Below are 18,355 nucleotides of genomic sequence, written 5' to 3'. Positions count from 1 at the left end.
ACAAAATGGAAGAGCTACACTGATGAATCACTGATCCAAAAAGAAGAACAGAATATATCATCCTGAGTTTGGGGAAAAGAATAAACCAAATGCTTTTATAGTCTGAACTAACACAATATCCTAACATTAATTCTCATATCAAACATGTCCACTCACATTGCTGACAACAACAAAACTATAAATGAATAAGTAACTATACAATACTATTTCTTAGACTTCATGCAACCACCATTCATCTCTAATGTGTACTAAAGCAGCAATATGTGAAATGACTATGTGTTTGTCTACTGCATTTTTGATTCAAAAGTTGCAAAGTCAAGACAGTCTTGAACCAACATTGCAATATATCATAAGAGAAAGGGGATGTGGCTTTGAGTAAAAAGAAGTGTATTTTAAAATATCCTATACATTCATTTACTGTAATCATCAATTGTTATGCAGTACAGCATATAACTGTGATAACCTGAGGCACAGCACTTCCTCCCCAACACCTAAGAACAATTTAACAAGGCTCATGTCATAGAGCAAGACCCGTTTTCAACATTTGAAATAAACACCATCAACACCCTCCTACTGACCTAAACACATTTCTTTCCCAGCCAATGACAAATATCACACATCTATAACAAAATCTTGTGCTAAATTCCTTCCGACTTTAAAGTATAATGTAAACTGCAGTCTAGTGGAGCTGAGAAGAAAGTTTCCTAATTTGCAAAGTTTGAACAATCCAGATGTCTGAAAGCTGAAAGAATGAAAGCCTAACAGATTTTCCCAAATACAGTAATCAGTCTTTCTCCATGTTGAATTTGTATCTCTCTGTGTACAGAAAAGGAAATTGCAACCTATAGTTACACAGAAGCTAAAAAGTAATATATTACTTCCAGTATACATTTTCCAATTATTTAAACTATAATTGTATCATTTTTTCAAACACACTGATAAATATATAAGAGATAATAAAATGCTATTACATGTATGTATTTCAATTCAATTACTAAGAGTATCTTATTCAAACCAGTTTTACTTCTATTATTTGAGGACTCTGGCAATATCCCTACAAATGTGTCTAAATTTTTGTTTTCCAGTAAAGAAGCTATTGTAATTGCCATTGCATTGTGGCAATCAGAGTGCAACAAATATTCAAAGACAGAGATAGCTATGAGTCAAAAACCAGAACTGACACTGACTTCGTATCCTCTGTATTTCAAATATAATGAGTTTGATGCTATCATATTAATTGTTTTATTTTATGCAAGCCCGTTTTTGAGAAACTAGCAGTCAGAATGAAGCAGAATGAACAATCAGACTGCTGTCCAGTGTTTTGAGTGTGTCAACAATAACAGTCATTCCTCTTAAATTAAACGATACCAAAGTAGAGCAAATGCATATAAACTGAAATCTACTTCCATCTGAAAAAACCCCATCATTACTCCCACCTCTCCCCAAAAATCCAAGAAACTCACCCATAGGAACAATTATTCCAACACCACAGTAATGGAAATTTATTGAAGACTTATTGCAGTAAATGTTCATGTGTTGCCTCATTAATCTTCTAAATATTTAGCAACAGCTCATCTGACAAGAGATAGTCCCTCTCAATTTACTGATCCACAACCACACTGAAAACTCACCAGGTTTTCTCTTTCAATCCTCTGCTGCTCTTTTTGCCTGTTGAGGGCACTGTGGTACAATCTGGCTGGTGGTACAGACACTTTCTTCAGCGTGCTGCTTCTCCTTGGCCTTGCAGACTGCCTGGACAGCTCCTTCAGCAACCTCTGGTTTTCCCGATCAATCTGTCTTACTTCTTCGTTTGTGAAAGAGAAATTTTTCCTTACTCCTTTAGATGGCAGATCGATGGTTAGTTTTTGTTCTTTTTTATCCAACTGTAAGAAAGCTTTAAAATAGAAAAAGGTGAAATAAACAAGGAGATCAGAAAACACAGCTTCAGGAACCCAGGAGTAAACATAAACCAGAACCAAGAATTAAAACATAAATTAGTATTTAGATGTTTGCCATAAAAAAAAATTTAAACTTTGCTCCCAAGTTTATCTAAGGTATCCATCCCAGTTAAGAGGCAGAATAGATAAAATGCTTCAGACAGAAAACTGACACTGGGGAAGCCTGACACAGAGGCACAAAGTGCATTTCCTGAAGTGATTTTGTTGAAACTTAACTCCTAAAGCAATTCATCGTGTTGGTGGAGGAAATGCAAAGGGAATGATGAAAAGTAACTTGAATGGATGGAGAGAAATGAATGAGCACACATAACGAAGAAAAATTACTGGGGCATGGAAATTTAAAACAGTAAGCAAACAACAATCAAATAATGACAATAAGGTATCAAGACAAAGAATGCACACTTAAAAATGCACAGCAACTTGACGAGCACAATTGCGAGATAACTGGAAAAGTTCACTCTCAGCCAGAGCCAGCTATATTTATTACAGTTCCACTGGAGCTTTGCTGTTGACCTATTTCTAAGCCTTTGCTTTCTAAAGCTCTGCAGCAGGTCTTCTGGCAACTGCTGTGTGAGAGTTTTGCTGTCATGGTGTTACCCCACCAAACCACTGCATTAGCTGTGGTACAGGAATGGCAGCACCTGGTTAGGTTAGACACATTCTTGGAGCTGAGACACAGACAAAAAATCCTTACTTGTGCCATTCCCCACACTCCTCCAATATCACAGCGCCTTCAGAAGACATCCCTCATTCTTACCCCTAGAAGTCCCACACAGGCAAAAAAAGCATTCAAAGCAGAAAGAAAAAAAAAAAAAAAACAACCCAGGCAGGCAGTAATATTTCCTCAGCAAACACTTCTGCATTAGCAATCTGTTCGCAAGAGATGTCTGAGGCAGCCTAACAGTGAAGAAAACTCAAAGAATGAAGAGCATTTTCTCACTTCAAGATGAAATTAAATCTTTCTTGCAGTATCTCAACTGATTTTATTTCAGAATTGATGCAAGTAAATGTTGCTATTTTCTTTGAGAAATTTAAGAACGGTATTCAAAATGTAAAACTCAAACATTTACTAATTTCTAGATGAATGTTGAAATTCATTAAAGTTGCAGTATCAGCACACTAGCCAATATAGACAAGAACTGTCCCTAGGCAGTTCTAACTGTGAGGTTGCCCACAGCAGCAAATTCTGCTTTTGCTTGTCAAGAGAAGATGCAAATCACCTCAAAACCAGTGTAAACTAGCGCAGATCAAGTGTGCCAACCAACAGGTTAATGCAATATAAATGTCTTGAGAAACATCTCTACAGTTTAGTAAGTTATTCTCAAGGTAAAACTAGTACAGCCATCAACACCATTGGAGGAGACAAACCTGGAATGAGACTCATCTGGATAAGCCTACAAGGGACAAAGAGAAATGCAAAGAAAATAACTAGAGCTGCACAATTCACATCAAGCTGCAGCATACATCTCAACAGAAAATATTACAGGATGCCTTTATTGGAACAGGCAAAATCAGCACTGCAGGACACAGCCAGATGACAGTAAATTGAACAACTATGTGAAGAAGATATCATGTCACATAATTGATAATTGTATTGTTATGGAGCTTTTGCCTTATAGCCATAGCACCTCATGGGCTAAAGAGGACTGCATGTCATATGCAAAAGTGGAAATACAGTTGAGACAAAGAACAGTTGTTAAACTCAAGTTTTGACCTAGTCTTGTGGCATCAATGCTATTGATGATGAAGTCTATTACAGGAGACATTTAAATTTCTGAATGACTGTCAGCACAAATTTCCAACAATTATTTTGCCTCTGTGGAAGGTGCCAACTAGTCAAAATCAATTTAAAGCAATTGCATTCTGAATAAAGACTTTTTCAGGTACAAATACCTGAAATACCTGTTTCATGCCTTCACTGGTCAGTGACTTTTAATTCACTATTAGATAGCAGGTTATACTTTGGCAGAGACTTTATATCCTTTGGGTGTAACTATGAACTGTAGCCAGTAAAGAGATTAAAAATGCTTCAAGGTAATTACTTACTACCTATTTTCTGACTTGTTCACTTTTCTGGTAAACTGCTGTCAGGTGTGATGAAAAAATAAAACCAGAGCAATGACATGGAACAAAGGCCTTTCCCTTTTACTCCAAAGCTGGTCAGTAAATGCTACTAGAAACAATGATTCAAGGAACCCTGGAGCAACTGCTACACACAGGGCTCAAGAAGCACTGCTTTACTTTGTCACTCAGAACTCCTGGGGATAGTGGTATGTAACTTCTGCAGCATTAAACACCCCCTATTTTATCAGAAGCTCTCAGGCAAATAGAGTGAATACATATCTATGTACATATCCATGCATTGCTCTGCTGGGTACTACTTGTATACACAAGGACAAAATGTTACTAACTTTACTCTCATCTTCCAGCTTCTTCAGCCACATCCCCCCTCAACACACAGACTTCTCCTTTTTTCATTCATCTCTTCTTCCTTCTTCCTTTTCTTAGCCTTTTTCCTTTAAATATATATCACTTCATTCACACCCTTTATCACCTCACCACAAAGATAGCCTTTCCCACCTGTGTCAGCAGGAAGAGACTCCACCCCACTTTCTTCCATATGTTGTTCATTCTTAGCCTCATTATTATTTATTTATTCTTAATGTAGAAACTGGCTTTACTACTGCAAACAGCTTTCTGGCAACTTTTGAGGTTGAGAGCTTGCTAACAGTCATAATATTGAATTTATCACAACTCAAGAGAAATATATTAATACAGAGAAGGAATTAAGAACACCCCAAAGGTTCTGTTGTGAAGTTACTCAGTGAAGCCTTAGCAGACAACTGCCAAAACCCAGTAAATGATCTATTGACAGATGGCTAAATTACAGAAGACTCATTAATTTTGCATCAGAAGTTCAGACTCAGTGCAACACATACAGCAGCAAGTGTTTTTTCAAGGGGATGGAATGAAAATACCAATCTAAAACTCTCCAGTTCCTTAAATAATCTTTTTATTATTATCCTTCTATATGACCCAAGAACCCATTTGAAACTTCACAACTAGCTTTTTGCTGCAACACTGCTGCAATACACCAAAGCATTGGATCAGATAACACAGTAAAAGTACCTGGTTTGTTGTTCTTCAAACTGTTAATTAATTGGAGTTATGTTTTACTTGGTTAAGATTTATGCTCAGGAAGAATTTAATCAGAAAACACCACAGCAAAGCATACCATAACTTACTGGACCCTACCCATAAATTGTCTTTTTTAAGCCACACAAATGCAATACTGATCTGCAAAGGAACTGTGTCACAGCAGAGTCTAAAGCTTAGTAGAAAAACAAGCCAACACAATGTATACTGTATCATTTTTGTGAAAGAGCACCACTAATACTACAGCATACATATTCCTAAACAAATAAGCAGAAGAAATCACAACTCCTTAAATGATGTTCAAATAAGTCACAGAAGCAATATAGAAAGCAGCAGGGAAAAACTTCTGTAGGTCTCCCTGAAGCAGGGGTGATTCTTTCCATGGTTCAGAAAGATGCTTCTGACCCCTGAATTTCAAATCAGCAGTAATAGTTACCACTGCTTCCAATCACCAAACTGAAAATCTGTCCAACCTGCCTCTGCAAATCACCATTTATGCAGCATCATATTCCTATTCTCCACACACTTGCTATGACAGAAAAGTAGGTAATCCACAGCAGGAATGTATGTCCATTATGCACTGAATGCATACTACCACTCATTGGCAACACTGCTTTCATGGCAAAGACAGTGGGTGTCTAAGTGAGGTCAGCACACACCCACAAAACCAGAGACAATTCACTATCAATAAGCAAATAAAAGGTAAGATTCCAAATGCTATTAAATACTGAGAGCACAGTTCATGTTATATAACTCAGGTGTTTGAGTTTCATAGTTATTTCAATGATTTATTCATCATTCACCCACACTACTCTTTAATCACAAAGTCCAAGTGTTTGAATAGCCTGACTATTTTTGCAGTGGCCACTGACAACATGAGATAACACTACAGTTCTAAGGTTATGATTTAAGCTTCTAAAGAGTTTGTAAGTCTTGGAACAATGAAATATGATTTACCTCTCATATATGTATTCTATCAGTGGGTAATTAGTAACTTAAATAAACCACTAGTTACTTTCATTGTCAGTCAGACCTTAAATATAATTTGGGGTAGATGATAAATAAGCAGCAACATTTGCATAACAACTTGCACAGTGTAGAGCCTACTTCTCATTTGCTGGTAAGCAGGAAAAGAAAATTCCCTGGTATTCACAGGATTTCTATGAAAGCTGGTTTCCATGGAGAGATACCTGACTTTTTTTTAAGCCATAAACAAGCTGTTTATTGCTTTCAACTTCTAAGCACTGAAATAACCTTCCAGAATGAAAAAGGCCAAACCTTATATAAAATATAATTAGCAAGTCAAATGCATTAGGACAGGATGATACAGCCATCCTAACAGTATTAAGGCTAAAATGAAAATCATGTATGTTTCAGTGTATCTTTTGCAATCCCAATATAAACTGCTTCAATGTTTACACTTGACTGATATTTTATTTTATATTGCTACACTACCACATGTGCAAAAGGATTAAATAAATCACAGTTCTTCATCAATATCTAATAGTTTAAGAGTGAAACTATTTCCCTGTGGCACCTCTAAACAAATACTTCCTATAATATCCATTATTGCAGGCCACAGAGCCCTTTAAAAGGGATTTTGGAGAATTAAAGATTTGGAGGGGTTTTTTTAAGAAATGGACAATGTCCTTTTCAGGTACAAATTTCCCTATTTAAACATGCTTAAATAGGGCTGCTATTTATTTCTTGATATCATCAGAAAGATATCTTAGAGGTGTTGGACTTTTCCCCTCCATAATTACAAAGTTTCTCATGAATGTGGGGGAGCCTGTATCTCTCTGTAATCTCGCAGATTTTCAATCTCTTCTGAAATTCTAAACATATGAATAAGCTAGCAATTGCTCTTCTACCTCAAAATGAGTTTCTAGGCCTGTGAAAACCCAGCATATGAATACACACACATACAGAAAATTAGTTCAAACTCTGACATACACACTGAAGAGAATTCCATAGAACAGCTATATATGCTTAGTTCAACTCTACAGTTTGGGTATGTGTATATTGCAGTCTACTTTAAATTTAGATACTGCTTAGCAGCTTTTCTACAAATACACTAGTTCAGCATGAATGAGCACACAGATAACATATCCCTGAAGAGAACAAAGTTTCAGTTATCAAAACTTGTTCTATTTCCCGAGTGACAAATTACATGAAAAAAAAAAGTTGAAGTGATTGCTTCATGTTGAGTTGAAGCGGCTATTTAATTTTCTACAATTGATTTTATTCAGAAACACAGAGCTTTTTACTTTTATAATCACAATATTTATATTATAGAGCTTTTCACAGAGGAACCTCTATTTTAAAAATCTAAGGCATAGAAGAGGCAAAAAGATTTATCAGCACAGAGGTCAGTGAGAGCTTCAAGGATAGAACTTCAGTCTGTGGCCAATTGCCCTACTTACCCCAGCACACCGCCTCCTCAAGTTAATAATAGCTAATACCATGGATTTACAGACTAATTCTCACAGACACTTCTGTAAAATAAGCAGGTATCAACCCCATTTTACAGAGAAGAAAACACAAAGTACTAAATTCTTCAGCACTGTATATACCTTGTGCTATCTCACTGTATTGATACCAAACAAATTTAGATAAAGAGATACAGAGCAATTTTAGCAGACAACTCTGTTCTGGACTACAGAAATCATGAGATCTGTCTAGAGACAGAGCAAATCTGTAGCAAAATGGGTTGAGATAGATGAGTGCTTAGTTCACACTCATATACTTAACCCATCTCTTTATCTGCATAATAATCAAGACATAGGATCAGGCAAAATCGCATCAGAAAATTTTCCAATTTATTTTATTCCCAGCTTTCTAACATGGTGATTTATAAAATTGCCTTCAAAGAAATAGATTGTAAAAGATTGTTTTTGCATTGTCATACTTAATTCCCTTTTTGTGTTCAGATTACTCAAGAGTACAGCAGAGGAAATAGCTCTGACATTTTTTATTAGTATAGGTTTAGAATATTTCTTTCAGTTATTACTTTTCTGAAGTATCTGTAAGGTTTATAGCAAAATGGAAACATCATGGAATCACAAAACAATTGCATACAAAGATATAAATAACATCATGAAACAACAGAAAAACTGTACTTCTACCTGAAAATTTATAATCACACCTGCTATCAGCACTACCCATCTAAAAACAATCAAAGTGCAATAAAGAGCAGGAAAACTATGAGATTTCCACCTAGAATTGTGTTGTGAGATTTTATCTTATTAAGAAATGTGTAATAGAAAATTTGGCTTTTATCAAGAACAAGCATAGCTTTAGGAGTTGTAAAGACATGATAAATATTTGTCTAATATAATTTTTTAAATGCTCACAAATGAATAATTTTCAATACGAAAACAAGTAGGTAAAGGAGACATAAAGCAAAAACTTTTTCAATTACTTTTAAATTTAACTGCAACAGTTTCTAAACGCTTCAAATTAATTCTGCTTTAAGATACAAACCACCTTGCTGCCTCTAATAACCAGACTCTTGTGCTAGTCCAAAACTTGTTCTTTGAACAAGTTTCTTTCTTGCAAAAAGAAATTTGTTCAAAGGAACAAATTTTTTGTTCTTGCAATTCTTTTTTTAATAGAAGAGATTCCAGAGCTCCCAAATGTATGCACTGATGATGTGAATAATCATACAAAATTAATTACTGTGTGCCCCATAGAAACAACATAGTAACAGATCACATGGAAATTTTTCCAAATGTCTGGAGACTTTGGGAAATTAAACTTGTATAACTGCTGTAAATGCTTGGGTCCAGCTATATTACAAGAATATTTGAAAAAAAATTAAATAAAATGCTTCATCAGTATAAAGTACTGGAAGAATATTATGCTTTAAAACCAAATAAGGATTATTTAAGTTTTTTTCATGCACTCAGGTCTGGGCTTGCAGTGTTCTCACTTGAAGCAACATTTATGCCTATGCAGTTCTGATGAACATTTAATGGAGACTGGTGGGCGGGAGAAAATTTTTTGCACTTTTTTCCCCCCTAATGTGTACAAAAAAATCTGCAAGCAATAACTCAGAATAAGATTAGCTCCTATTTTCCCAGACTAGTTACTTTCCACCATTAATAATTCTGCCCCATTTAAACTTCAAAATGCCCAAACTAATTAAGCTATGTTGTGCTTGCTGATTTAGAGAGGCACTTGGGAGTAATATACACATTAATCAGGAACATTAGCTGCTAGACCATATGAATTCTACTCAGAACTGGTTTTCAGTTTTGATAAAAAACTGAAAACTCTGTTCCTCTCCCCAAAGGAGATTAATCTCTGAGAATACCTACTCTGAGCAATAATATCAATTTGTTTCAGGGATGAGATGAATCCATTGGTAATCACTGGTTATTAAATAGCTTCTTGCTAATGGGGAACAAATAAGGACAAAGGACATCATAATTTCAATTGCCTAGCAACAATTCTTCTGACATCATGTTTTGACAACTGGTTGGAATTGTTTCTAGTATGAAAGAATGAAGCACAAGGACTGTCAGGGATGAGAAAAAGCTCTACCTTTCTTGATTGCTAGTGTTGCTTTTCTTATCATCAGAAGAATTTCCATACAAGTAAAATCCTCAGTTCTAACTTATAGGCAAGTTAAACTAAGTGTACAATACATTCTAAATCCTTCTTCACTAGAAGCTCAGTCTGGCAAGGTGCAAAGTGAAGAAACACAACACATGCAGTTTTAGTTGTGCCAGGCTTACTTCAACACAGCAAACCTGGCTTGGAATGTACCAGACCTAAACTGCAAGAGGCTTTCCTCACTTGAGATCAGCAGATTTCTTGATTCAAGCCTTTTTTATTCCACACATTTTAGTACTGAAAACTCTGGGGCATGAAAACAAATGCAAAAGCACCATGTAGACCTTAAAATGTGCACCTGAGATCATCCATAGCATTCTTAACCCATATAATAAAGGTTTGCAATGAGTGCAGGCAAAGAGATTGCAAATTTTCTTAGGCTTCATTATTAAGATTTTGAAAGTCTATTAGCCAGAAGCAACCACTCGAGTTTAAGTACAGATTATCTGCTATTTTTCTTTTTAAAACAACTTTACTCAACCTATGGTATTTTAGAAGTCAGACACCTAGCTCAGAAAAGAACTTCAAATACTCCTGCTTAATTATCAAAAAGGTACTAGAAGTTTAAGTATATGAATACCATTTATAATGCAATGAAATTTTGATTGTCTTTCAGTCTTGGTGGCTGATGATCCAGCCTTTCAACAGAAAGGTTGATGCTTTAATTTAGATATTAAATTGTGCCACAGTCCAGTACACCTTAAGATCCATGTGCAGTTTCATTGCCCAATTTATTAATATATCAGACCTTTGTTAGATTCACCCTGTCTGTGTATCTTACATCTGGGTATATGCAAACCAATGCATGGTTCTTTTCTCTACTGCAGAATCAGTACTGTTACACAGAGAAGAATTCCAAGAATTAGATCAACACCACTTAAACAGCAATCAGTTTTAAAAATACACATGGTGTATGAGAATCCCACTCTCTCTGTGTATTAGAACCCAGCTGTTCTCAACAAGTGGCAGATGCTGTATTTTGTAAAAATAAAATTTAAAAATCACCTTTCAGAAGCTGATTCAGGTCCATGGCATCATGCAATACTTTTCGACTATATCTGCGATCAAACTCGGAATCTAATGAAAAAAATACAGATACAAGATTGAATCTCCCAGCCCCATAGGTTTTGCACATTTAGTGTTGTACTTAAATTCTCCAAATTACCATATAATTCTTGGTTCACATTTTCCTGTCTCTTTACTTTTAGTTTCTTATCATTTGATGCTACAAATTCAAAGGACTGGATAGGACTGATGTCTGGAGTTGACAGAGGTGTTACGTCAGTCACTGTGTCTTCAGACTCCTCCAGGTCATCACCAAGCTTTGCTTTTCCTTCTGCTAATTTCATTGCTGACTTGAATTTTTGTTTTGGAGACAGAAGAGCATTTCTACAAGCATTCCTTTTTGGGGAAGAATGAGATAAATCTGATAAACAGCTATCAGAATCTGTGTCAGAACCATCTGTATCTGAGCTTGAGGATGATGATGATGAGGACGAGGAGGAGGAGGAAGAGGAGGAGGAGCTGATACCATATTTTTTGCTAGCCTTTTTTGTGTTTGGTTGCTTAGCTGACTTTGGTCTAACCTGTTTTTTGCCATCATCACTACTGTCTTCTTCATCTGTATAATAATCTTCTTCACCTTCTTTAACTATTTTAGGAATTCCAGCAGGAACAATCTCCTCTGCTCCTCTATTTGCTGCAGGTGTTGCTCCAGATGTACCTGCATTCTCTGCAAGTGGAGAAACTGTCAAAGAGGGAGCTTCTTCACTAGGACCTTTGCTATTTTCTGGGGACTGATCTCTTTGTAAATCTATCTGCTTTTCTTCACTTTCCTCCTCACAACACTTTTCATCCTTTGAATTAGAAACCAAATCAGTGTCTGCAAGAGCTGCCTTTGTACTTCCTTTCTCTACATGTTCACCATTTTCTTCGGCTTTCTTTTTCTCTTCCTCAAAGTCGCTGTCAAAGAAGGCATGATCCACTTCACCATCTGATATGTCTTCAAAACGGTCCATAACAAAATATGACGTGTCACCTGCAAGCATCAGAAAACATTTCCAATTATTTGTGCAAAAACAGACCCAAATACACTTTTAGTATAAGAGTTTTGCTCTTCACTCTTTTAGCTCTAGTAATCTATAATTCTGCCATTAATTTCATGAAGTTGCTAAAGATAATTTCATAGTGAGCTCAGTGAAAAAATTTAGTGCCACCTTATTGCACACAGCTCATATGTTAGACCAGACAGCTTTACTTTAGCCAACCCATCACAATTTCCAAACTATTACTTCTAAGCAGATTTGTCAAACACCCTTAGTGGCTAAAAAACCTTAACTATTACAAACAAGCAATTAACATGTCTTATTTTTTCCCTTTAAGGTAGAGCCATTTGAAGCTAGAGCCACTTAATGAGCTATCATTAGTTGGAATTTTATATTGTAAACCTTGTTAGTATGTCACCATCTTGGCTGACACAGCCATACACACTGCAGACGTTCAGTACTTAAAATTAGGAGAAATTTCAATTTACATTGAAAGATCCATGGCTCCAAGGTTAAATTGACAGATTGTGGGTGTGTCAGTGTTCATGTTTTAGTTTGGACAAGGAGCTTGCTTTGCTGTAACTCATACTCCACAGTACAGTAGGGAAACTTAATTCTTTCAAATGAACCTAGACTTTAAAAAGGGCGATCCAGGCATGAAACCAGCACATTTAAAACAGAAGTTACCATTCAGGCCATGGGACCAGATCATGGCTAGTCCAAATACATAATATTGCAGACATCAGGACCTCAGTGTTAACCATTATGTTCTACAAATCTGCTCCTATTATGTCCTACTTCTTACAGAATTTTATGGTGTGTGATCTTATGCATGTGGCAGGAGGATACAAAAGTTTCCACTCATTAGTAATACACATATAGTTAAAATAAAAAAATCTCAACACCCCACAACCAAACAAAATCAGCCAGTATCAAAGACTACCAGTCCCAGTGAGCCAGAGGCACTTTTCTCCTACTCTTTACAACAGATTTCACTGTTGAAATAATTTAGTAAGCTACAATCAATAAATATGTAACATTCTTTAGACCCAAGAAAATCAAACATGATGACAGTGGAAGCAACCATGCAAGGCCAGAGAACTAGAATATTTTACAGGATGGATGGTCTCCCTTAAACCACATATAGTTTGTTGCCATGGCAAACGAAGGTGGAAAAAAAGGAATTTCCAGGAAAGGTTCTAGCTAAAATGACTTCAAAATACAGAGTTTTTAAAGGTCACTCAGATATTCTGCCACTTCTCAAATAATACTGGCTTAGAGGAATTGAAAATATGCTCCTCAAATCACAACATAAAACCAAAAAGTCTGCAATCTCCTATGGTTTTTAAGAATCACAATGCCAAAGAACTGAAAAGAGACTTATTATAGTTAGATGTTGCATAAAACATAAAAATTTAATTTTCTACCTCATGTAATCTAAACCAGAAGGGAACACAACCTGTTAAGTATAGACCACAAATATTTATTTAGCAAGTATTCTATGAAGAAAATTAGCCAATTCTATGAAGAAAATTAGGAAGCAGAATTTAAAAATAAAACAGTTTCTTTTCCATTATGAAAGGCTTTTATTACTTAAGGAACTAGCATCTCTCCAGCTCATAACTAGAAATATTACAAGTGATTGGTAAAAGCAGGCATGTGGGGTACTTCACGTGTCTCAAACACAGATTTGAAATAATGTTAGTACTGTTGTATACATGAGGGCATAAGGGGCTAAGGCAAAAAGGTTTGCAGGTGGGTGCAGACAAACTAGGATAACTTAATATAGCTGAAAACTTTAGTATAGCCTAAAATACAACATTTTGTTGAGATGCAACCACATCCATGTATTTTTAGTTCATGTAATGCTATGCCTGCAAAGGAGACTGAACTAACAGTATCTCATCAGCTATAATGCCTAGTCACAGCACTTCTCAGATGACCCTTCTGAACAGCCTCTGACGTGAGGATGGGATTTAACTCAAGACAAAAGGGCAGTGTAGAGCTGGCAAAAGGTGATAAAAGATAGCAACAAGCTTGTACATTCCTTTCTATTAATGCCAGCCAGGGAGCACACATCTTCCCACTCTACATGGTTCAGGAACAGCCCACCTGCCAGTGGGCTCTTTCCTAGGAGGACTGAGACACACCTGCTCTGCAGACAGCAACCACCAGGGCAGCAGAGATCGTTCAGCAGCCTGGCCCTGCCCAAGGAGCAGCAGTCATTCCACTGACAAATGCATATTCCACTCCTCTGGTATAAGTCCCTACCAACTTTAGCCTTCATCTTAATGGAAAACCAACATGACATGTCTCTCACTGTCAATCATTCACAAACTTAAGATTAATTAATTTTTGAATTAATTTAATTGTTTAATTTAAAATAAAAACAAACAAGATGAAATAAACAAAGAGATAGTATTCTTAGATCCTATTCCACTCCTGCATCGAGAGTGTCTGCAACAGAGCTGGAATTTGCCAAGGTGATGCAATACAGAAGAGGTAACTTTGCTGATAAAGCTACTTAAATCAATAAATTGGTTCTATTTACAATTTCACATTTATATAGAACACAGAGTGTAATTTTACTTCAGCGAGAAATAGAGTTCTGCTATGTTGCCTGTTTTTAAAACACAGAGTCAAAAAGCGATACTCTGGAATCCCAAAAAAGCTGCCATTACAGCCAAATACTTACCATTAACTGCTAATTTTACTGACCGCTGTGTTTATTTACAAAAAAATAAAAAAGCCACATGCTTTTTGTGGCTTTCTGCCATGAAACCCTCTAACACAAGCACGATCAACTCCAAAGAGCAGCCTGGCCATTAAATATTTGCCAGATTTTTTTTTTACTGTAATATTTCTTCTCCCCATGTAATTCTCTACCTCTCACCCATTTCCCTTGCAACAGTAACAATCACTCATTACCACGGCCGAGCGCACCCTTTTGCCTTTGTCTCTTCCTGACTGCAGCTCTCCCGAGTTTAGGAAGAACTAGCTTATAGCACTTTTTAATCCCTTCAAGCTTGACCCATTTAAGATCAGAAAGCAGTGGCCAAGCAGCCAAGGTGAATGTGCAGTCTGACTTTCAGGGCTTTAGAGACCCACACTTTCCCAGCTGACACACAGAGGCTGACATCCACACCCTCCCCAGAGAGAACAAAGACACACAGCCCCTGCACAGGTCAGCAGCTGCTGCAGCCTGCTCTGCACTACCCAAACAACAAGCAGCATTCTGACATCCTCCTCCATCTCAAAAAACACATCAAGACACTAATCACATAAAGCACATTGAGTGTTTTCCCCCTCCAGCTGCAAACCTGCCAACCATAGCACTACCTGAAATATATTTGTAGGCAATGCCTAAGAGCAGCCCATTAGGATGACTGCAATTTGAAGTCTCTTCTACAAAGGTGGGATGGTACATGAAAAGTCATGAATTGAAGATACAGAGATACAGACTTAGATGTGGGTTTGTGTTTCAACATATCCTGCCTTTTGAAAACATTTTTCAATGTCAGAAACTAACACTTACAAAGTGCATTAAGTACCCAGTGAAAGATTTGAGGTATTTTAAACACAGTTAAACCTTGAAGTTATCCACTAAATCTTCTTCACAGTCAATTGCCACCATAGTTAGAGCAAATGAAAGCACACAAGCACATGACCACCAAGGAGCCCCAGATAGCTGCTGGGCAAAGCCTTTCAAGTTGATGTACAAGGCAAGGAGAAGAGAGAACAGGCAGAAATGAGGGGGGAAAAAAATAAAAAATATTTCCTCTTGAGCCAGAAATGAGCCATTCCTCTACTGTGAGAAGCTGCAATAATGTGGAGAGGTGTGTATCTGTAGCTCCAGACTTCGCTCATAGAAACACATTAAATATTTGCTCTTCAGGCTCTTCAGCAAAGGTCACCTTTTGACCTCTTGAGCAGAAAGGCTGGGTCAGAGAACACTGAAGTTAAATGATGGGAGTGATGATGGCCACCAGGTCTGTCCAAACAGACCATGGCTACTCACTCATTGCAGAGAATCCCAAGAAAATTACTTGCATACCCTCTAAACCCAGGCAGAAAAGAAGTAGCTTACAATTACAATCAAAAATATAGACAACAAATCATATGTTGGTTGATAAAAGTAGCAATAGCTTCTGGAAGGTCTTCCACTTGTACAAGCACAAGTGACACCACCCACACTGAAGTCTCTTGGGGCTGCTGCCATACAATTTCTCACTACCTGGAAGAGTCCCAACTCCAGCTACCTCAAAGACTAGAAGGCAGCAAGCTGCTAGGGAAAAACTGGTCATTGGTATTGATCTTTCCCAAAAGTGACCCATAGCCACAGTCTTTTGCTAATGGTACAAAAAGCCCAGAAAAGGACAGACTCCACTGCCAGGTATCAATGGTGAAGAGCAAAGTAAAGGTCCAGTTTTGTTTTCCCACTCCTTCTATACTGGTGCATATCTATGAAGAGTATTTCTGTCTGATATCAAGATTTAAATTTGGGGGCCACATGTACTCAACCAGGATATCCACAACTGAAGGGGAAGAGTGTGGCACAGCAGCACAAAACTGCATGCAAGAAAAAGGAAAACAACTGCTCTTATTAAAGCAAAGCTTCAGCACACCTGCCACGTAAGGGCTGGAGTTACATCTGCCAGTCCTGAAACAGATGGCAGGACCATAAAGGAATCAAGTACACCACAAACTGCTGATGGAGGTAAACCACAGCAGATAAACCACTGCATATTTCTGAATGCCAGGCCATCCATCTCTACCATCTCTACAACATGTGAACTGTCTCCCACAACAGAAATGCCCATTAAACTACAAATGTTTTCCATGCTTCTAACATTATAAATCTAGTGTGCTAAGTGACCTGACTAGACAAATAGGCGTGACATTAGCATTTCCTTTAACTGTTTGCATAGATGTGCTTCAACACACATCAAACAGACCTGAGTTTCTGGAAGAATTTCCCTGCTAAGGCACTCCATCACAAGATGTGCTTATTATCACAGTTTAAAACACACATATCCAGTTTTATAGATGTAACAATTAAATTCTCAACAACCATTGAAAATAAGATGCAATTTTTAATTTTCAGTGAATATATTTCTATATAAGAGGAACAAGCACTGCCTGGTACAGATGAGCAGGAGAAAACATAGAAATTCAGTCACTAAATCAATATAGAAAGAGCAGCTTCAAAAAATATCACTTGGCAAGAGTCTAAATATACTTCTGTTTCCTCAGAATGCATGTAAGAGGCAAATGAGGTAAAAGCCTCTTGAGATAATCTCTTGCATTATATTTTTGTGACTTGCTCCTTTCTTCAGATGAGAAAATATCAAGCATGGAAAAGCAGGTAAGATGTTGAAACAGAGGGCTCTATTAAATTCAACATAATATGGGTTTCCTGGAATTCCAGTGTTTATTATTACAATGAAACACCTCAAGAATCAGAAATACTCATTACTGAATTGTGGCTTAAACATCAGTTGAAATTGTTACATGGGAAATAATTCAGCCAAGGAACACAGATCATGTTTTACACCATGTCTTGCTCAAACATAACATCAGGAAGCAAAGAATGAAACAGCTGCAAGAAACAGCTCTGGTGGAAGCAGTGAGGGAACAGTCTATCTCCCAGGAATTTAGGGAGTACCTAGGCTCACCTAGGATTCACCTTGCTTTTGGATTCTTACATCTAAGCTTCAGGTGTAATATTGAGTCATCTGAAAGGACAGATGTCAAAAAGCTTGTAGATGATCCTGTCCCCTATGCCACAGATGACCACACACTACCCATCCTACAAAACTTGCACTTTTAGGTGTTCCTGGGTTGAGCCTTCCAATCAGCCAACTGCATTCCAAGTCTCAATGGGCTTAGCAGTCCTGATGGCCCTCTGAGCCCATGTAAGTCTTATGAACAAACACAGGACCTTCTGAATGCCACTCTAAAAGCAGGCAAGCACAAAATCAGAACAAAAATCCCAGTAGGTCATAACAGCTTTAAGTTCCAAAAAAAGGAATAGAATGTCCCCAAATTACTTGTCCTTTTCTCTGGTTGCTATCCTAAACCATTAGAGTATTATCTAGGTTTAGAAAACCAGAAGAACAACATATGCACTACAGAAAAAAACAAAACAAAAAAAGCAGGAAAAAGTGTTGCAAGAACTTGAAGCATTCCAGAAGTAAGAGTCCAAAGCTCTGACATCTATATTTTTAAATGCCAATTATTTCACAAACCCATTCTTAAGCTTACTTTTTTTTTAGCAACAACTTCATTTTAGTCTTCAATTAACTCCACTGAAGAATTTAACTTTGTGGAACTTTGTTCTCTCTCAACTGACAATTCCAGCAATTACTTTCTATCTAAAAAAAAGAGAGATTAACTACTTTTTCAAAGAAGCAAACATGTGTACAATGCATTCTATTCACTATATTGAGCACTTCACTACAGACAAAAGCAGGGATACAAAAGAAATTTAGCACTGCTATTGCTATTACATTCATTCCATCCCACAGTTTTGTCCTGGTGTTTTTATGAAAGCTACATAGAAATTTTAACCACGCAATT

At 36.9% G+C, this 18,355-nt stretch overlaps 1 protein-coding gene across 2 annotated transcripts in view; it reads right to left on the bottom strand.

Annotated features, from left to right (window-relative positions):
* CFAP97 (cilia and flagella associated protein 97) overlaps positions 1 to 18,355 on the bottom strand; it is a 28,767-nt gene that overhangs the window by 9,067 nt on the left and 1,345 nt on the right. The window contains exons 2-4 of one of the 2 annotated variants that reach the window (XM_058024015.1): positions 10,897 to 11,769; positions 10,737 to 10,808; positions 1,632 to 1,894 (exon numbers count right to left, since the gene is read on the bottom strand). In XM_058024015.1, the coding sequence (XP_057879998.1) occupies positions 1,632 to 1,894; positions 10,737 to 10,808; positions 10,897 to 11,749 (1,188 nt within the window). In that variant the 5' untranslated portion in view covers positions 11,750 to 11,769. Of the gene's footprint in view, positions 1 to 1,631; positions 1,895 to 10,736; positions 10,809 to 10,896; positions 11,780 to 18,355 lie in introns of those variants that run through there. The other variant, XM_058024014.1, reaches the window with a different exon arrangement.

This window comes from Melospiza georgiana, chromosome 5 (assembly GCF_028018845.1).
Source record: "Melospiza georgiana isolate bMelGeo1 chromosome 5, bMelGeo1.pri, whole genome shotgun sequence".
Taxonomy (NCBI): Eukaryota; Metazoa; Chordata; class Aves; order Passeriformes; family Passerellidae; genus Melospiza; species Melospiza georgiana.
Note: the sequence above shows the minus strand (reverse complement) of the source record. Positions and strands in the feature narration are given on the sequence as shown.